The 21,416-nt window shown below is 42.7% G+C and overlaps 1 protein-coding gene across 8 annotated transcripts in view; it reads right to left on the minus strand.

Annotated features, from left to right (window-relative positions):
* Window positions 1-241: 241 nt before the first annotated feature.
* DOCK9 (dedicator of cytokinesis 9) overlaps window positions 242-21,416 on the minus strand; it is a 271,530-nt gene continuing 250,355 nt past the window's right edge. For 7 of the 8 annotated variants that reach the window (XM_061133103.1, XM_061133106.1, XM_061133104.1 and 4 more), the window contains exons 46-53: window positions 17,485-17,607; window positions 16,706-16,819; window positions 14,999-15,145; window positions 12,186-12,396; window positions 6,627-6,817; window positions 3,655-3,755; window positions 3,383-3,521; window positions 242-1,453 (exon numbers count right to left, since the gene is read on the minus strand). In XM_061133103.1, coding sequence (XP_060989086.1) covers window positions 1,331-1,453; window positions 3,383-3,521; window positions 3,655-3,755; window positions 6,627-6,817; window positions 12,186-12,396; window positions 14,999-15,145; window positions 16,706-16,819; window positions 17,485-17,607 — 1,149 coding nt within the window. In that variant the 3' untranslated portion in view covers window positions 242-1,330. Of the gene's footprint in view, window positions 1,454-3,382; window positions 3,522-3,654; window positions 3,756-6,626; window positions 6,818-12,185; window positions 12,397-14,998; window positions 15,146-16,705; window positions 16,820-17,484; window positions 17,608-19,252; window positions 20,274-21,416 lie in introns of those variants that run through there. The other variant, XM_061133108.1, reaches the window with a different exon arrangement.

A 21,416-nucleotide genomic window follows, 5' to 3' on the forward strand; every position in this document is an offset into this window, starting at 1 on the left:
CCAACCAACATTTGTCAAGCTTGTTTCAAATCCGTACTCTCTTTTTTTCCCCTCAGGTATTTTTAAGCAAAATTTCATATACCACATTATTTCACCCCCTAATATTTCAATATCCTGCCCCCTCTTAAGGCTGTCCAACAATAAATACCCAATACGCGCTACCGGAAAATCAGCAATGTTGTTTTTAATACAGATGTGGTACAGAATGTTTAATTACAGCAGGGCAGAGATTCTAGTTAAATAAAATTAAAAACCTTTATTTTTCCCAAATATAAAATTACTCAATTAATGTCTGAAAAGAAAATATAACACAGTGAAGGCTTTACATTACACCACTATTCCCCACAAGATTTATGATTTATCAGTGACATACTCCACCACTTTGGCAAAAGGATGAAATTTTTAAAATGGTTCATAAACCTAACATAGCAAAGACTGTATACACCTCCATACTGCACTGCTTTTATGTACAAGAATAAAACAGTAGAGTCAAGTGTGTTGCATATACTAAGAACAGCACAAATCTGTCACAATTAAACTTTATGCAGAAGCTGATGTATTAAAAATGTAGAAATGTCATACATGTATGTACACAATGCCAAGACTGTATTAACAAACTCTATGTACATAACAGTATACTATACTCCTTTAAATGTTTAGCATAGTTGTGTTTATTAATACAGGCCTTTGGTTCTAAACTGCTTGACTAGTCTTAAGCTCCCTTAGTTTCTTAAGCTTTCCTATTTCTTAAATGCAAGTGAGTGAGTATAAAAGCACTAACTTTCCTGGTTCACTGGTACAAAAATTACAATGGTCAGTTTCCTTAGGTCATCAAAAACTAGTCACAAAAATAGTTCTTGTTTTCAACCTGAATGTGCCACAGGAAAAAAAAAATATTTTCAAGATTTTCCAGCTTAGCCTAGAGGCCAAGGGTTACCCTCCAGCCTCGACTTCAGTGCTATGTACATTCCGAAACATGTGTTTTCTCCAGGCCATATATTTTTAATACTACTTCTGTAAGGAAGAATAACATTTAACTCCAGCCGAAGAGTGTCCACCACACACCTCTGTTAAGACACAATGAAAACGTTGAATATTGCCAGCGAGGTTTAAAAAAAAAAAATGAGTGCTCTCTTGAGGAGGACTCCTCCAGGAAACATGCTATGAAATTACCCGGTTCTTTATTTCCTGTAACTCTTCCATCCCCTTGGCTCCTTCTTGTGCTCGGTCTCCCCGCGTCAGGCACATGCCCGGGGATTAGCTTTGGAGTCATCGTCCTGAGTTTGCAAATGACAGAGCAAGTCCCCACCCGTGGCCCACGTGGCGGGGGTCACACCACAGAGGACGAGCTGGTCATGCCGTGCACCAGCGTGCTGGTGGGCGTCCCGCTGATGGCGTTGAAGATGTGCAGGGAGTTTGGCAGAACGCTCGTCTTCTCCTCCAGGGGGCAGATCTCGAGGCACAGAGACACAGCGTTATCCACGCGCAACGACCCCAGCGACACTTCTCACAACTCATGACCTGGCGGCCGCTGCGTGACTGTGATACCCCCAGGGAGCTCGGCCTCGGTGCAGGGCTGAGGGAGCAGGTCAGCTCACCTCCCACTGTGCATCAGTGTTTATCGGATCAGGATTTTAAAGAGCAAGTCAAAGACAGCGTGTTTCATTTCCTCTACAGGTTAGTCAGTAGACAGCCTTCTAAGCTCACCAGGTCGTAAAAGCACCTTGAAGTCTATCCTGCATGTACCTGGTTGGGGACACAACCTGGTCCCGGCCCTTGGAAAAGTCTTTTTTTTTTTTTGAAATGAATCTGGAGCATTGGTGTTCTCCACCAGCTCCTTTTTGCAAGGTCTTAGAGATTTCCACGCTGGGAGAGAGAGAGAGAGTGGCGGCCTCGCTGACTCTCAACAAGTCTCTTTCACACTCAATAACGCAGGGAAGAATTCTAAGCACAAGACTTGACCTAGTGCCTGGTGCACACTGAGAGGAACATATGCACTCAGAGGCTCCCCTGGAAAATCCAAGACTCCAGGGCAAGACCCTTTTTGCTTAAGGGTTCAAAGTTTAATCTTCACAGTTGTTGGGTTAATGGAAAATGCAAGGTGCAATTAAGAGCCAGTATGGGGTTATGTCCACACAGTCTGGGAGTTTAATATTCTCAGCTCTGAATTTTTTTTTCCTACTTTCATCTTGTCTAGTTCTAAGTGCTGACAGCCACTGATCAAGTTCTCCATCCTACCTGGAGGCCCCACGCAAAAGACCCTGAGCTTTCTCCAGACACTTGTTCCCACAAAACCCTCTCTTTCCTCTCAATTATTCACATATTTATTTCTTTAGTCATTTCTATTTTTTTTTTTTTTACCTTTTCTAAATGCCCAGAAGAGGGCTGCCTTCTTTTTGCACATGCACTGTCATTATGTCAGTGTCTACAGTTGCCCAAACTTAGTCATAATTTTCTGTGAGCCAATTAAGATCCAGAGAAATAAAAGTATAAAATGACATTACCATCCCATCTGAACGTGTGAGCATGGAGGAGAAAAAAAAGCAAGTTAAAGCTTAGACATTTAAGTTAGTTTTCTGCAACAGAAACCTCCTAACTAAATCATCACAGGTTAACTGACACAAATGGTACTGGCTTCCATTTTTTTAAGACTGAAAGGCAGTAATGCAGGCAACAGACAGAAGCAGTCATGTGGGCCACTTAAAAGGCCACACTGATCAGAAAGACTGACACAGAAGAAGTCTGATGGAGACCAGACCCCTCAAAAAGCAGCAGGAAGCGGCCTTTGACATTCATTCAGTTCCCTGGGCAGCTGTCCCCACTGATGACTACTGAGCCCACATACGTAATCCCACTGAAAGGAATTCATACAGGAAGGTGGTGGTAGCAGTGCAATCAGGAAGGCTGCCCGGAATGACCAGGAATAAAGCAGCAGCCTTGAGGACTGACTCACTGGGCCACCCAGCTCAGCTCTAAGGAGTCACAGTCTGCACAAACCCATTTTTTTAAATGGTGAAAGACATTTACTGCAATGGAGAACTCCTGAAACCAGGTTGGCAAACCCTGTTCTTCCAAAGAATTGGGTGAGTAAAGAGTTCCAGGAATGGTACTGGCATCTCTTTTTTTTTATGTGAGTTGTTTTTGAGCTATTGACAGATTGAGTGATACAGAGGAGGTTAGACAATGACGAGTAGGCTTGTTGTTAGCTGTTCCCCAAGCCCCCATGGTTAGACAGTAGCAGCAGTGCCGCATGCTACACGATCCTTCAGAGAGCAACACTCTGGAAGGATGTCAGGGTGTTTAGACCATCCTAGGGTACACCCGAGACCCCCAAGTGATGCGTGTTCTCTAAACATGAGAAGCACTTGAGTGTGGCACCTACCTGCTCGTGCATGATTTCAGAAAGCTCCTTTGTCATTTCCCTGTAATTGGCCTTCATTTCTTCCTGATACTCTATCTGGTCCTCTTTGATGAGCCGTTCATTCACCACTAAGGCTTGACCGCACGCTTCCACAAATTGTCTGAAATGGTGTGGGAGAGGGAAATCAAGGTATGAACAGAACAAAGGATGAGCCCAACTGGCAAGATCTCTTTCCTGAATGAGCACAGAAACGATTGATACTTCAAGAGAAAGACATTTCCAGTGTGCGTTACCTGAAAACTTCTTTAAGCAACTTCACTTTATTGTCAGGGTATCTTTTTGTGTTTGTGTCATCTAAGAAAGCTCGGGCATATGCTAGTGGACCAGCGTTGACCTGAATAAAGAACAAAGATTTAAAATTAGGTTATGAAGAAAATGCCCATCATCTTTAGTTTCAGCTGGCATTTGCTAAAAATGCTGCTTGAGTGAGTTAGTTATGACCTCTGCCCTCCATGAACTTAGGACCCAAAAGAAGAAACCATGAATCAAGCGCATATTTGTTATAAGCTATCTGATGTTTGTCATCTCAGTCATCCTCAGGGCACTTGTGATGATGGTTCATCTTATGTAGGAAGAACTAATGCTTGGAAAATGTAAGGACCTGTTTAAGGTGGAACAGCCAATAAGTAAGACACCTGAGATCAGAGCCAGTCTTCCAACTGGTATTTGTGCTACATGACACTGAGCTAAGAGACCACTCTGGTGAGGTCAATGAAAACTGAAAAACGAAGCACATGTGCCAGTTTTAAAGAATCGACTCTTCCCCTTGTGGAATTGTGAAGCTGATCTGCTATCCTTAAATGAACTAACCATCTCAGGGGCTCGGAGGCCAAGATGCGAGGGAATTTGGCAACAAGATGAGGGACTCAGAGCCCTGCATGAATCCTCTAATTCACCAAGCGGAGTTCACTGAGGCTGAGTAAGTTAGGAAACGTCGGAGTGTGGAGAGAAAGAGGGTTAGACACACTGGATGAGGAGGGGAAAGTCGCAGGCACTTGGGACAGGGCCTGACCACGTGATCATTGCATGATTTTTCCCTCGGGGGAGGGGGGGGGTCCTGGAGGACTTGGAGGTAAGTGAGCAGGCAGGGTGTGGCTGTGGGTGAAGGGCATGGGCGGTGGTCTTGGCCCGTGGCATGTAGGACTTGCAGTAATGTCAGGGGAACTGAACTGACAGAGTTCACACCAGGGGTGGGGAGACGGGGGGCAAAGAGGCTAGAGGGGGGCCCTCTGACACAGGGACAACTAGCCAACCCTCAGGGATGACTGGGTGTGATCCCTGGATATATGTGGGGAGCTTTGTCAATAACCTAAAGGTGACCCGAATGAAGGAAGATCCAGACTGACGCATATGTTCAGTTTTAAGAAGGTGCAGAAGGAAGCTCGTGACACTTCATAAGGTCAGCATGACAAGACCCTGGAGTGGAGCGCAGAGTCATGAAGCCACCCGATCGCTCTGTCCTGTGCAACAGCCACCCCAGAGAGGCTCTCGGTGGAAGAATTAGAGAAACACAAATAAAGGGATCAGGCTTCTCTCCCCGGACTCCAACTTTGTTGTTATCCTGGAGGGTGCACACACGTAACCTTCACCTCCTCGTTTCATCACAAAATGCTTTGCTCTTAAAGATGACCAGGCATTTATCTGACTCTCAGGTCACTATCAAAAGGCAGGGCACATGCCCTTTAGAAAGTGCGTCCTGCCCAGCCCCACCCTTCACCGGCACACCTTCCCCTGCACTGGCCTTTTCAGAGGCTGGGTGTTTCCAGGCCCAGGCCACGTTACTGAACGGTTTTTGTTTTAAGCTGCAGAAAATTGTGGCCTCTGGCCCGTTATGCAATCACTCACGTGGTTGGAGTATTTATCATCTTCACCTGATACCTTATTTTGGTACATTAGTCTTTTGGGCCGTGAGGAAAGAGGTTGAAAACATCTGTAAATACTTTTGAGGTGAATGACATTTAGAAAAATGTGAGGTAACAGCTTAGCATTGATCTGACAAAAAGTTGACAAAAACAGATATCAGAAAATGAAACCAGCGTATTACAATCTACATGTAACCTTCACAAACACATTCTTCTTGAAAGAGAAAAGAAGTGGATATAGGAATGTACACATAATGCAGATGGCTAGAATTATTTATACATACTTAAAAACATCAATAAAGCAAGAAGCATGCTGGTCACGGGAGGGAGTAACTTAACATTTATTAATTTCTTGGGAAACCATGTAAGTACAGTATCTGAAAAACACCCGTATGATTGGAGTGCACCACACCAACATACAGGTGCGTGTAAGTGTTTGGCTTCATGAATTTTTACAAACTGAACATACCTGTGTAACCAGCTCCTGGGGCGGGGTGGGGGGTGGGGGGAAAAACTGGAAGATTGGGATTGACCTATACACACCACTATGTATAAAATAGATAATTAATAAGGACCTACTCTATAGCACAGGAAACTCAACTCAGTACTCTACAATGGCCTAATGGGAAGAGTCTAAAAAAGAGTGGATGTGTGTACATGTATAACTGATTCACTTTGCTGTTCAGTAGAAACCTACACAACATTGTAAACCAACTAAACTCCAATAAAAATTACAGAAAAGTCAGCACCTAGATCCAGTATGACTTCACCTCAACAGCGAAAGGAGGGAAAAAAAAAAAAGTCTTGACCCCTATTCGTTACCACATAAAAGTCAATTCAGATAAACAAAGAAAAAAGAACATCTCTGAAGCAGATTTCTTATAGAGGATACAAAAGCTGCTACTAATAAAGGAACAATTGATTAGTTGGGCTATGTTGAAATGAAGAATTTCACTAATCAAAAGATACCATTAAAAGAGTGAAGCTTAAGGTACATTTTCAGTTAACAATTTTCAGAGAAACCAGAAAACAATAGTTTCATATGAAAACCTATAGCTCTCCATACTTCATCCTATTTAAGTCTTGATGCTTCCAATTAGGCAATCAGAATTAATCAAATTTCTGAGAAGCCAGGCTGTACCCCTCTCCAGCCCTTGCAGACAGCTTGGTGACAATGATGCTCTTGTAGCCAACGGGCTCCCACCCGTCTGGGATCAGGAGAAACCACACAAATACGGAACGGAGGGGACGGGGATCACCTCTGGACCTGGTGTGAACGACCTGAAATTCCCTGGGTCCACAGGAGCTGCCCTGCAGATTGTCTGGCCCGGCGCCCGGCTCACCTGGACGCTCACGCTGCCCTGGAGCTTGAGCTGCAGTTTGATCATGTCCACTTCGGCCGAGGAGCACAGCTGCCGGAGCTCGGCCACCTTCTTGCTCATCTCGTCGATGGCCACCTCGATGGGGTTCAGGTCTGTGTGGTGCTGGTACATGACCGGGATCCGCTTCTTCACATACGGAAAGCAGTGTATTGCTGTGGAGGAACACGGCGTGGAGTTAGGCCACGGCTTGCTACATTCGTTCCAGGGGACAGGTCATCACCGCACCCGAGTGACAGGTAAGGAATCCGAAGCGTGTCTAGGATACATGCTGGCACTTTGTGGAACCAGAATCTGGTCTTCCTTTATTGTGGTGTGCATTTAACCACAGGCACCACATAAAGTCAAGAGGGTCAGGTTCTTGTTAACTTTAATAGGAGAGGTTTGTCTTTGAAGAAATCATTTGATCACTCCCTGCTCAATTTTCTTGCTCATAAATGCGCTAAACTTTTCTTGGAAGTTGTGAAAGCTGAATGAGCTAGCAGGCATGAGACAGCTTTGCAAATATTTAAAAAAGACTAAATAAACAGTCTTGAGATATCATATAACAGAGTTAAGTCCAGAAAAGAGTTCCATAGGAATATTCTTGGAACAACTTGCAATCATATGCTTAAGTTTGCACAAGTCAGAGAAATCAATGAAAATAAAATGTGAGAATGTATTTCCACAAAATATTGGAATGTATTTCCAAGCAAAATATTTTGAGCCAGAAATTCAAAAATTTTGAGTTGCAATAATAAAGATGTTTTAAAACTTGAGTGATTCAACAACATTAAAAAACATTTATTTTTCTCACATATTTTTTAACCAAAAAGACACCACTCAATATTGTTTTCATTTCTTATAAGACACCTGAACATATCAACAGCAAAGAGTTGGTTTAAAAAAGAATAGAAAAATAGCTGTTTCTAATTCAGTACTGTTTCACATTTCTGCCTTATTGCTTATATATTGTATATGTAAATATAACATTCTTATTTCATATATATATTTATGAATAGACAGGTAGCTATATGCTTAAAGCTTGTATTACTTTTTAACAAGTGGAAATAAGATGGGAGTGTTATGTTTAGATTCTTTACTATTTAGTAAGCGGTTGGGGAGGGTTTACTCAAAAAGGACTAATCACAAAACGAGAAAGGCTGACTCCCAGAGTTCTCGTGGGCTACCCAAAGTCTAGATAGAGTGGCAAAAGACATTCAACCTGATCCAACCTTGCTTGTCACACACTTTACAGGCCTGTTCTAGTTGCTGAATCTTTACCGATCCAAGGCCAAGGGCCCGTGTCTACCATTTCTTCTGCGTTCCATGCGGACACACCGTTTTTAAGTGGCGACACTGGGATTGATAAGTCCTCTTTGGACTGAAGGCTCCTTTGATTTGTGACAAGAACTAGATGCTGCTGTTTATTAGCCAGGGAGATGGGAACGGCCCTCCAACCAGAGGTGTGCCCGGACGTGACAGACTGACGTGCTTTATGGTGAGGAGAACACTGTGTTCTCATCTGTCAGGACACACGTCTCGTGAGGCTCATGCCATGTCAAAACACACTGACTAGTGTTATCACGGTGCTTCTGGGTGCCATGGAGCACCATTATTTCAGAGAGAAAAAAAAAAACTCCAAGGGTATTTGTGAGATGTCCATGTTACTCTGATTCCACTTAGCAAAATGTCTGAGTCACTGCTTCTTATGATGGTCACAGGGGGCTAAAAGAGGCACAGGAGAGGTGAAATGATACAGAAAACTCAGGGTCTGTGCATGAGCCCACGAAGGCACGTGATCCAGGACCACCCCCTGGCTCAGCCTTCCTTACTCGCCTCATGTCTCCTCTCACTGGGGTCACTTGGCTCCAGCCACGCCAGCCTGCTGGTCACCCCTGAGTGTGCTGGGCACAGGGACCCCCGCCGCTGGCCCCTGCCTCCATAGCTCTGTCTTCCTCCAGACACTTGAACAGACCATTCCCTCACCTCCTTCAAGTATGGACTCTCCATGAAGCCCACAGGGCTTCCATTTAACCCACCATTTAACCTGCAACCTTCCCCTTCCCTGACCTCCCATTTCCAATCCCCCTTTGCTTTTGTCCAGAAGACGTATTACCTTCCAACACAGACACATTTACTCGTTTTATTTACTGTTTATCGTCTGTCTCCTCCTGCTAGAATTCAACTGCACAGAGAGTTCTGTTTTGTTGATACACCAAGTTGGACATTGCCCGCCCGTGCTCCATAAATTTTGCTGAATGTTAGAATGTATTACTGCCCAAATGGCTACATGAAAGAGCAAATGGGCCTGGAAAGTGGAAAAGTAGGTGGTGGCCTGAGTGAGCTATCACATCATGAATCAAGAGCCCTCATCAGTGGTCTACAGCCCTTCAGTCAAGATGATGAGGAAGAGATGGCTCAGAGGTTTGGGTATATGGTCTGGTGAGACTGACCAGGGGGTGAGGGCTGGGGGAATTATTTCCAACCTGGATGTGATTTGGGAGACTAGGGAATAATGACCAGGGAGAAACTCCATGGGATGAGCTCCACGAAAGAAGGAACAGACGGGGCCAGGTAGGGAGGCAGGCTCAGAATTGACACCAAGGGGTAAGGGAGGGTGATCATTAGGTCTTTCAAATGACCCCACCATTGTAGCTGACTGAGTGAACTATCCAGGAAAGTGAACCTGTCTGGGTTCAGAGGGCAGGGGCTTCTATACAACTTGGAAGGCCAAAGGTCAGCTCTGAAGCAGTGCAAAGGAAGAAGAACTTAAAGGATTAATAACACAAGGGAAAACGCAGAATATCCTGGCCTGTGTGTCTTTAACTGAAGGTTGGTATAGTTTATAGGTTCTCAGTAGCATTTGTATAACCCCTTCTCTAAATCTTTGTACCACCAGTAGTTAGCCTTGTGAAATTCTGAGATCTTTCAGGGCAGAAAGTGCACCACTTCTTGCTCTTTTGTTGTATTATAATCTCCTTTTGCTCATCATCAACCTCAAAAGGCAAGGCGCTCAATGGTGGATGAGATTGTAGCAAAATGAAGTGCATTCCTTCCCCACCTGGGCATAATTTACCAAATCCTTTCACATGGGATGGATAGTATAATTTTATTTTTACAGATGAAAAACTAAGGTGCAGAGAGGTTACGTGACCTGCCCAAGGCAGATTATTTCCTGAGCCGATTATTTCCTTTCTCTGTAGCAGCGTTACTCTTTGTCCCCTCTGCAGGCAGGTACAGAGCTTTGCTCTGGTCTGTTATCTAATCTAAAATATTTCTGTGACAAAACGGGAAACTGGCTAGTGAAAACACCCCATGGTAACTGTTTATGAATCAGCACGCTCCCTGAGTGGAATAGTCATGATACAAATCCTGACCCTGACTCATCAGTGAGCTAGGTTTATTTAAATCAGCAGTTCTTCAACCTGAGCAGTGTCAGAAACACCTGGAAGGCTAGGTTAACCACACCGGCTGGGCCCCGCCCCCAGCGTGCCTGATTCTAACAAGTTCCCAGGTGTTGCTGACACCGCAGACTGGGAACAACCTTTGATAAGCACTGATCTGAGGTTATCACTGCTGGAGAGATAAATATGGTAAGCTGGTAATTCTTCTAAAATGATTCCATCTAAAAAATGCAGTTATTTTGCTTAATAAGGATTTGCTACTATGTCCATCAGAAAAACAATTCATTGCTCAGATGGTAAAGAATCTGCCTGCAATGCAGAAGACCTGGGTTCGATCCCTGGGCCAGGAAGATCCCCTGGAGAAGGGAACGGCCACCCACTTCAGTATTCTTGCCTGGAGAATTCCATGGACAGAGGAGCCTGGCAGGCTACAGTCCATGGGGTCGCAAGAGCCAGATATGACTGAGTGACTGACACTTCCACTTTCAATCTATGGGGAGGGGCTGATGTTTTTGAGGACAATATTGTTTGTGTTTTACAGGTTGCCTTATTTTTCTAAAAACAGGAGCAGAAGCTCCTTTTTAAAGAATGTAGGGTGGGGGAGGAAGGAGAGGGTGGGATGTATGGAGAGAGTAACATGGAAACTTACCTTACTGTTTGTAAAATAGACAGTCAATGGGAATTTGCTCTATGACTCCGGGAACTCAAACTGGGGCTCTGTAACAACCAAGAGGGTGGGATAGGAAGGGAGGTGGGGGGGAGGTTCAAGAGGGAGTGATCTGTATACCTATGGCTGACTCATGTTGATGTTTGCCAGAAACCAACACAATTCTGTAAAGCTATTATCCTTCAGTTAAAAAATAAATTAGAAAAAAATAATACCTTTGAGAATAAGAAAAAGAATGTAGGGTTTTGGGGGTTCTTTGCTGAATTTTAGTTTTTATCTTAGTTCCCTCAGAGGAAGAGTAAAAAAAAATCCTATGCAATATGCTGTCCTGAGCTACTTCATCATGAACCACACTTTTTCTTTGGTAACTGTGAAATCACATACCACACAATTCACTCATTTAAAGTGTACCGTCCACTGGTGAAAAGCGCGCCATCCTCACAGAACTCTTTTCACTGATTATTATAGTGATCCCTGTTCCTGACCAGGCGGAACACTTGACAACATCAACTGCTGGACAAGCAGTGGGCACCTTCCTGGTTCGACTTAACTATGACCGCTCTGAAAAATGTGCCTCAAGAGCAGATGCAGACAATACGTGGCATTCTCAACAGCCTCCTCACTGATTTTTTTAAGTCAAGAAAGCCTTTTATTTGAGGTTGCCTGTCATTTGCTGACCCTAACCTAAGAGCGTTGGGGGTCAAGCTCTGCTCGAGAAGCTAAAAATCACTCCCAAGATGACTGCTACATCTGTCACACAGCATAGTTCTGGGAGGTGGGTTATCAGTGGCTAAGTGTTGCCAAGGAGCCATTGAAACTCTTGCCACCGCTGAGTGGGCAGCCTGTGAATGCGGTGGGCTTCCTGGTACTAGCAGCTGAGATTGTGCTGTCTTCTTATTCTAAAAGCAAGAGCTGAGCCTGGCCAGCCACTCAGGGAGGAGGTGGGCCTCCTATCCCACTTGTTCCCGCCCCCTAGAGTCTCTGAGCAGGCTCAAGCTGGGACCTGTGAGGCACAGATGCTTCAGGGGTCTGCTCCCATGACCTAGGTAGCCTTGGCACTGTGCGCAGGGGTTCTTGACCCTGGCGGCCACGTACCTGGAGAGCCTGCCAACCACCCGAAACAGAGTGCCAGAGCATTCTGGGGAGAAAAAGGGCCCACCGGTTTCACCAGATTCTAAAAAGGCTAAATGACCTGACACCGGACCTGACTGCCCCCAGACCAGAAGTGACCTGATCTCTAGTCTGATGGAAGAAGACACCCAACAGGTAAACCGAAAAACGTCGTTTGAGTTCTCAAAAGCAAGCATGAGATGGGTGTTAAACTGAAGCGGGTATGTAAGCAAAGTTAACTAAGCTCCCAGGGCCCTTCCAGTTCTAGAAGCTTCTAGATCTCTTCTGGAGGCTCTTTCTCTCGCCCTCCATGCTGAGGGCTAGGTGTGGCTCTTACCGGAAGGGCTGGGGAGGCCATACCTGTCAGGATGGTGCGCCGTTTGCACTGCTCCTCTACGCCCCCCTGCCGCTTCCCGCTCTGGGTGAAGGGCATCTCGAACATGAAGCGGCGAATGTTGTGGGATCTTTCGAACTCCGTTTTCCTTTCTTGCAGTTCTTTCTCATCAAAGAACGGGATCACGTGAGTCACCTGGATGTACGCATACTTGGAATCCAGATCCTTGGGGTTGACCTTTAAATGAATAAACGGAGTGGAATACTGCTACTGGTGTCTGAAGGACTCCTCCAATGCATACCAAACCTGTGTTTTCCCACTTCGTATGAGTAAAAGTTTTGGAGATTCAGAAAGTTTGAAAAAAACAGTACAACGAATGCCACATACCCACCACTTAGAACAATTGCTAATATTTTGCTATTTGTTTATATGTGTCTCTTTACACGCACATGTACAGGTAGATTTTTTTTTTTTAGCTGAAGCATTTCAAACTATAAGTGGTTCACATCATGACACTTGAGCCAGCATCTCTTAAACATTAGGACAGTATCTTCCATAACCACAGTACATCATCATATGTTATGAAATTAACACTAATCTCCTAATAGTGCCCAAGATACCAAGTTTAGATGAAAATTTCTCAAATGTCCCAGAATGTTATTTATAACATTTGTGTGTGAACCAGAAGCTAATCGAAGATTGCATTTTATATTTAGTCATGGCTCCTTAGTCTTGTTTAATCCAGACTATTCTTCTTCATGATACTGACTTTTTAAAAGACATCATGCTAGTTTTCATGTGGAATTACTCCCCATCTGGATTCCTCTGACTCTTTCCTAAGCTGTATTTTTACACATTTGGCTTAGAGAGAAAAATGTTTATTTTAGTAATAGTGTTTAAAGCCAAGCCCTCAAGTCATAATTAACCTGTAGATAGATAAGACATAAACACATAGATATGAATTAATTTAATACAAATAATAGATGAATGCATGAACAGCTTGAGAGAAGGTCGTTAGGTCAAAGACACAACCTGACTCAGACAAAGGTTTTGGCTTCAGGGAAAAAGGCAAGTTGGACTTGAGTGATTTGGTCTAGAAAGGAAGTAGGGCTTAATAAGGTTGTGTTGAGGTTTCTGGCTAAAAATAGACCAACAATGCATGTTTCTCCCTCTTCCTTTGTACAGCTGTATCACCAAGACAGGATAGATTAACTGGCAAAGACAAAAAGGAGGGAAGGACAGCAGTGGGTGAATTTAATGAATATCTGGAAGGCAGGTGCATGGGGGTTAAAATTCTAATCCATGTTCCCATGGAAGGGGCAACAAGGAGGAAGCCAGAGCATCCCTCAGAAGCCTGCTGTGATGGACTGGACATCTGTGTTCCCCCAAAATTCTCATGTAGAAATCTTAACCTCTAATGTAATGGTATTGGAAGGCAGGAGATGATTTAGGTCAGGAGGGTGGGGCCTTCATGAATGGGGTTAGTACCCTTATAAAAGGCCCCCACAGAGCTTCCTCACCCCTTATTCCACATGAGGACACAGTGATAAGTCTATGAACCAGTTAGAAGAATCTCACTTGGAAGACTGAGTCTGCTGGTGCCTTGACCTTGGACTTCCCAGTCTCTCTCCTGAACTGTGAGGAATAAATTTCTGTTGTTTGTATGCTACTTGGTCTATGGTATCTGTTACAACAGCCTGAAGAGACGGGCATCTGGAGAAGACCAGCACTAGGATTAGGGTGACCAGGGGAGGTATGGGTTGGTGAGTGGCCCAAAGTCTATGGCGGGTGGTGGCAGAACCCCAGGCTCCCTCCCTAGTCCCCACCCCCAAGAAAAGAACAGATTGTTCCTTGGAGAGATTGGTCTGGAAAGAGTCTAAGTGGGTTTGCCAGTCTCAGCAGAAAGCAGGGGCAAGGTACAGAGCAGGACGCAGGTGGAAGGGCAGGTGGAAGGCTGCAGGCTGAATGTAGGACCTTCGCCCTTGCTCATCTCCTGCCTCCAGCATCCAGAATTACCTCCTCCCTTGTCCCCTCCCTACCCCCTGGGCAGGAGACTGCAAGGTTCTTCTCTGGAGAAAAGGAAGGGCCCCAAGGACATGAATTCCAGACACTGGGGACACCAACATAGGGCTCAGGACAGAAACATGAACTGAGGTGCCTCCAAAAGGATGAAGTGAGAAAGAGGTCGAGCTTATTGCTGTTGGAAACTGAATAGCAGGGAGTGTTCATAAATGCAAAGAACAGGAGCTCCACTAGACCTGAGTTTCAGGAGGCAAGAGAATCCCATCTCTTGGGAGATGTCCTGAAGTCAGTGCAACATGTAAGTACACAAGGAAAGTGTGGAGGTTCAGAAAGAGTCCTCGTGTGAGGGCAGCTCAGCAGAGGACACCCTCTCTAAGGAGAAAGTAAATATCATTCCTACAGACGTGCTGGCTAGTTAATTCCTTCCTTGGTCTGTCTGCTCATCCCTCTGTCTGTCCATCAGTCAATCAACTAGACACTGTGCTAAGTGCAAGGAAAAAGAGCAGTGACAGAACCTAGGACCCTACTCCTATGGAGTTTCTAAATAGCTGGTCTAAAAATGGTATGTCCTCTCAGATATTAATTGTAAAAGAATATCTGTATAAAGTTATGAAATAAAGGACTGCTTCATGAAGGATATCAGGGAAGCACAGAAAGGTATCGGAAAAAAAATACACTTGTGACTTAAAGTCAACCATTCTTAATCTTTTCCTGCATCTTCTTTTTTTGGCACACATTTATGAGTATATAATATATGATCAATCATACATAAAAATATATTACATTGCTATGATACATTTACAAGCATGGTTCATACCTTGCCAGAATCTTGAATCATCTTGACGTTTTCAGCACCAAATTTATCTGAGTAAAGTTTGAGGAGTCTCTGAGAAATTTCTGACAGAGGTGTGAGTTTGGGCTCCTTGTAAATATACTCCTTTCCATCTTCATCTTCAAAGAACCCCTGTGACATAACACACAATTAGAGCTGCCCCCAGACATAAGCCCAAGGCTGACCACAGGGAAGGAGTTTTTTGTTACAAGGGTTAACAACAACAAAAAAGGGAGTGATTCTAAAAACAAAATCGGGCTTTCCAAATAGGAAGGAAAATGATAACGTGAGGTCTGGATGTGAAGATAAAGGAAAAACAAGAAACTGCAAACTCATCCAAGAATGTGATCATTAAGTGTTGAGTGAATGAGAAATTGGGGATTCAAGACTGTGTTCTCTCGGTGAAGTCAAATGATGGCACTCAAGCCTGTTTCACATTCCCAAGGAACAGAACTCACTAAGATATGTCTCAGCAGCCGATGGGCTGGCGTCAGACATGCACACACATCCCTTCTCCTGACCTCTCCCATCTACACGGGATTTTACAGTATAAATAGAAGCATTCTGGTCTGGAGAGTAGGTTTGGCAAGAGTTATGTAAAGTTGGTATAAATTCCATTTTGCCTCACTGATGAGAAAAAGTAGGAAAGGGCTGTTGCATAATATCAGAAAATATTTTTATCATCGCCAGTCATCACCTGTTTTAGCACCAGTCGGGTCTGAATACGACAAGACTTAGAAAATTTCTTGGGAAGTGAAAAAGGTTGAAAACTAAAAAGCCCAAACTGGAGTTAATATTTGAAATAAATTTTTTAAAAAACATTTCTCATCTAAAATAAAAGAGAGAAAATGGTGCAAAAAACACGGTATATAAAAGAAAAAACGCAGGCTAACATGAGACAAAAAACACCCACATCAAACTTAGGAGTTTAGATGCAGTGATTCACTGTATTACTTGCTTTTTAAGCATTTACTGTAATTACCTCCACATCTGTTTCACTGTCTGTAAACTGGTATTGCTATAAAGTTATAAAAGACAATAAATAACAGGATAAATCGAAGGTTATATAAAGCTCATTGAAAACCACACACCTTAAATCCGTGTATTATAATTTATACTATTTAATCATGTTAGAGACTTGGAGGTTAAACTTTCAGTTAAATATAAATGAACCTCTTTATGAAGGGTTTCTGAAATATTACAATGGTAAATCTATTTGCAAAGATACATTATAAAAGATAAGAGACGCACAGGGACAAAGGAAACCAGAAAGTCTTATTTTTGGTTTAAAACATGCAGTATAGATGTGTAAGGGAACAGGTGATTTATTTCTGTAAATGGAATAAAATGTTAATCTGTTTTTTTGGAGTGTGTAATGACTGGACAGATATACATACAGACTTGAAAAGCAAACTTGCAAACCACACTGAGGTACCAAAGATGCCGCTAAGAATATCTTATGGGAGGAGAACTTACCGCTGCCTTAAGAAAGTAATAAAGAAAAGACAGGAAGAAAGAAAAAAAAAAAGCAGAAAGTTTACTACTGAGGAAGATAAGAACCATTGTAAACATGACAAATTCATCAAATTAGAATTTCTAGAAAATGGGAAATTTACAAAATACCACTTTATAGAGTCTAAACAAGAACAAAAAAGGACTGGGAATGGGCTAGAGGACAGAGAGGAGGCTCACCTGCCCGAAGAAGGCCACTCGGAAGTACGTGCCGAGGAGCCGGCGGCCGGAGTGCATGACCTCGGTCACCTTGCTGTAGGCTCGGTGCAGTGTGTCGTACAGGTGGGCCAGCCTCTGCAAAGAAGAACACAGCTCGTTTCTTCCCGTTTGCAGCTAGCAGAACTGATGTGAAACTAACAGTGAAATGAGGTCATGTAGGTGAAAACTCCTTGGACTGGAGTTTAAAAAAAAAAACAAAAATCAAGAATGCATTTTGACTGGACAGCTGGTAGTGATCATTTCCAAGTGCTAGGTTTCCAACCCGAAGGGCCATCTGGCATACTGAGGACCCATCGGACTCCCAAGTGCAGTGAGTCAGTTTAGTCCTCTGATGATGCTTGTAGGTTTTGTTTTTCCTACTCCATTCCTTAGCATGTGCTAAAGAGAAACTGGACGGCATCCCCAGCCCAGAAAGGCCGAAAGGGTCACTCTTTTCCCCCCATCAGTGGAGCAAGGGAGAGTTCTAAGAGAAAAGGCACCTGGGGATTTTAAAAGTCAGGGTCCTGGCAACTTTTTGCAAGTGGAGTGCCAGAATCCCCAACCCCTGTTGTTCGAGATTGGAGGTCTGGGTAGAGGTGTGACAGCTCGTGGCTCCGAGGGTGGTGGCCTCCAGGGTCACGTGCAGGGGCAGAGACCACGTGCTCAAGTGGCCTGCTTGCGTTCTCTGCATGTAAGAATGTCTGAGGATGCGTGTCACTCCCCGTCCTCTGAAAAAGTTAACAAAGAGACCACTCGGATACCTCGAAGTCCCTCCGCTTCTCGTAGATGGGGATGATGAGCTTATAGATGTCGGCGATCAGCTCGTAGCGCTCGGCCTTCCAGAGCCCGTCTGCGCACTGTTCCAGGAGCTCCGTGAGCACATCCTGATCAAAAAGAAGGCCGCCAGCCAGGAGAAAGTGTTACAGGGATACCAACACTGTGCTCCTTGCAGAACGCATAAATGGTGAAGATGGCTAGGAAGACAATTTCAACATATGTAATATATTTTAAAAATTATTTTACTTTTTCAACTTTTTTGGCTGCATGTGAGCATGTGGGATCTTACTTCCCAGACCAGGGATCGAACCCTTGCCCCCTGAAGTGGAAGCACAGAGTCTTAACCACTGGACCACCAGGGAAGCCCCTCAAAATATGTAATATTTTTAGATACTAACTTCTACGTTCTTTTTTGCAATGAGCTATTTTCCAGTCATGTTTACAGACAGAAATTAAGGTCGCATTGTGTGATTGTGGTAATAGTTAACTGCATGGGGAAAAAAAAATGGAAATTGATAGCTTCACACAGGCTCCCAATTTTGGTTCTTAGTTCTCATTTTCTAAATATGATTCAGATTTTTTTTTTCCTTTCTGAGGAACAATGACAATGCTGAGACATGGAGAATCACTCAGCGTGACTTCAAACCAACTTAAACATCTTAGAGGAATTTAGTGATGGAGTGTGGGAAGCACTGTGCCTGCGTCGCCAACATCTTTTTCCTTTCAAAATTCTTACCTCCTGAAGTTTGGGCAGTCACTCTGCCTCCATTAAAGTACTTGAACTTTAGAAGAAGCTAACACCATCTGTGACTCAAGGGCTGGACAGGTGGCTCAGGTTTAAACTAACCAGCATGAATCTATTTCCTGGCCAGGCATTGCTTTATCATGTGACCTAAATTGGCCAATCAGGGTGAATTTCAAGACCCCTGTTCGGAATGCTGGGACAGATGCTGTCAGGAGGATGCACATAGGGAGGTGGCAGGTAGACTGGCTGGGGCTGGCATCCCCGCCCTGGCCAGCCAGGGGCCTGTCTGCCTTGGTAGCAGTGTGGAGAGCTCCTTCCTCCTTCCAAAGTGACTATCTTTTATCACTTTGTTAAGCATTCAGATTGATTTCTGTCAGTCTCTCTGTGAAATTTCCTAACCGTCCCCAGTTTGAGAACCTCTGCTTTACCCTGAAATCAGGTAGCATGGCTCTTCCAACTTTTTCAAAATTGTTTTGGCTACTCCAGGTTCCTTTGATTTTCATATAAATTTTACAACCTGTTTGTCAATTTCTACCAAAACTCCAGGTGGCAGTTTGATTTGGATTGCTTTGAATCTATAAATCAATTAGTGAGAACTGATGTCTCAACAATACTGAGTCTTTCATGCCACTCACTTAGGACTTCATTGATTTCTTTCATTGGTGTTTGGTAGTTTTTAGCGTACAAATCTCTACAGATTTATACCTAATTTTTCCAGGTTTTTAATATTATTATAAACAGTATTGTTTTCCAATTTTGATTTTTTTTTATAGTAATAGCCTTTGTTGAGTAAGATTTAAAGTCATTCAGCATATGTTTGTAGGAATTATACAAAGTAATTGTTAACAACATGGTGCAACTATGGCATAAATATCTAAATGTGAAGAAGGTTGGTTGGTTTTTGTATACTGATCTTCTATGATCTTGCTAAACTCAGTTTTAGTAACTTCTCTTGTAAATTCTTTTGGATTACTTGTGTCACAAAAGACAATTACATCTTCTGTCAACATAGGCAATTTTATTTCTTTTCTTATCTTACTGCAGTGGCTAGAATCTGCAGCAGAGTGTTGAACAGGCATGGTAAAAGGAGATATTCTTGTCTTGTTCACAGTTTTAGGTGGAAAGTATTCAGTCTTTCGCCATAAAGTATGATGTTAGCTGTAGGTTTTTTGTAGATAATCTTTTTCTTGAAGAAGTTCCTTTCTATTCCTAGGTTTCCCCCACCCCCTGCAAACTCATGAGTAGATACTGAATTTTTTTCAAATGCTTTTTCTGCATCTGTTGAGATGGTCATATGATTTTCCTTATTTGTTCTGTTAAGATGGTGAATTATATTGATTGGCTTTCCAGGGCTGAACCGATGGTGGATTGTCAGGGTAAACCCTGCTTAGTCACAATGTATTCCTCTTATTTATATATTGCTGGATTAAATTTGTTAATATATTTTTAAGGCTTTTATAGTTGCTTTTTAACATGTTTGTATCCCCTATTATTCTGTACATGAATGGCAGGACCTGTGTGCTTCATTACCAACCTAATGTTTCATTATAGTCCTAATGTCTATGATTTATAGGTCCAAAGAAAATAAACATTTAAAAAGCAGTTGTGAATCAATTCACCAGAAAATACTATCTAATTGACTTAAATAAACCATCTTTAAAACAGGACATTTAACTCCCATGTCATATTTATAACATTCAAATCATAAAACTCATCTTTGTGACTGAACTCTGTACCAAAGCTTATAAAGAGGTATACCAGTTGTCTCATACTTTTATTGTAGGTCTCATTAAGCATAAACACTAAAGTCAGATATATGTAGTAATTATCCTAACAGCTACAGACAAAGAAAAGCATCAGTGAAGGTTCTAACACCGTATCTGTTCATTCTGTATCTGTATTATGAAGATGCAAAGCCTCTCTCAATTTTCTCTTATTTTGTCTCAGATCTTTTCCAGTGGAGAATCTGTCCAGGTTAAACACGGCAAACTTTTATGATTCTTCTCATGCTTCTCTGTTTATAAAAAGCTACATAAAAGAAAAGCATAAAAATATAATCTGTATAATATCAGTGTCCATATACTTACTTTACCATATTTATAAAACTGGGAAATGTAATAAAGGTCTAATCTAATTTGGGAGTTGTAAGGATCAAATAAAATTTTACTCATCAAAATGCTCTGAAAACCAAATGCTGTAAGTAAATAACAGACCAGTTAAATACATTTCTCTTATTTCAATCATCACTTCTACTTTGTATTCATTTTTGAAAAATGCTATCTTATTTCTACTGAGTAATGTAATATCCCACAGTGCCACATACATATTTGGTAGGCAAGAATTTCTTGGATGAAATGAATCAGTCTGCATTTTTACAATATTACTAACAGCTGTCCTTCGCTTTAAGGAAATAAGTTGAGTTCCTGTGTCAAAGCCTTGCATTTCTTATATATCTTACATCACAGACATCACCACTGGGGATTTACTGAGCATCTTCATTCTCCTTGATGCTGTGGGACTATGGCAGAGGTGAATGAATTCTGAGAAGACCCAATTTCCCATCAGGAAATTTTGTACAACCATGGTATTCTTCTGATGACCAAACAGACAAAGGCATGGGAAGTTACCCATCTTAAAGCTATTCTCGGGTTTAACTTACAGACTATTCATTTGGCCCCTTCTTTTCTCACTACTGGGCTTTGTTCAAACTATATACGGTCCACACTGTAGATGTAAATACATAGTGATGACACACGACTTGCTGTGGATGGGATCAGAGAGACCTAAAGATTCTTAATTCTATACTATAGCAGTTACAGCAGCACCGTGAGACTCTAGAGTAACTTTAATGTAATCTCATAGAAAACTGAAACTTCTTCTCAAAGAGTTATAAATGTTATAACCAGGCACAGTCACTACCACATCATTAACTTGATTCTTCATTCATTCACCTACACATTTTACCAAGAATCTATTATGTGCGAGGCACTGTGCTTGATACTGGGTTTATAAGACAAATCTATATAAATAAAAAAATTTAGTTTCTGTAATTTATAAAAATGGCTCTATAGATTTTTACCAAATGTGGAAGGCAGGTTTGGGATAGTTTAGCAGGTGATATGGTATACATGAAACTGGCTTTGAGGAGGAGGCCCCCAAACACACACACAG

This window comes from Dama dama, chromosome 30, assembly GCF_033118175.1.
Source record: "Dama dama isolate Ldn47 chromosome 30, ASM3311817v1, whole genome shotgun sequence".
NCBI lineage: Eukaryota > Metazoa > Chordata > Mammalia > Artiodactyla > Cervidae > Dama > Dama dama.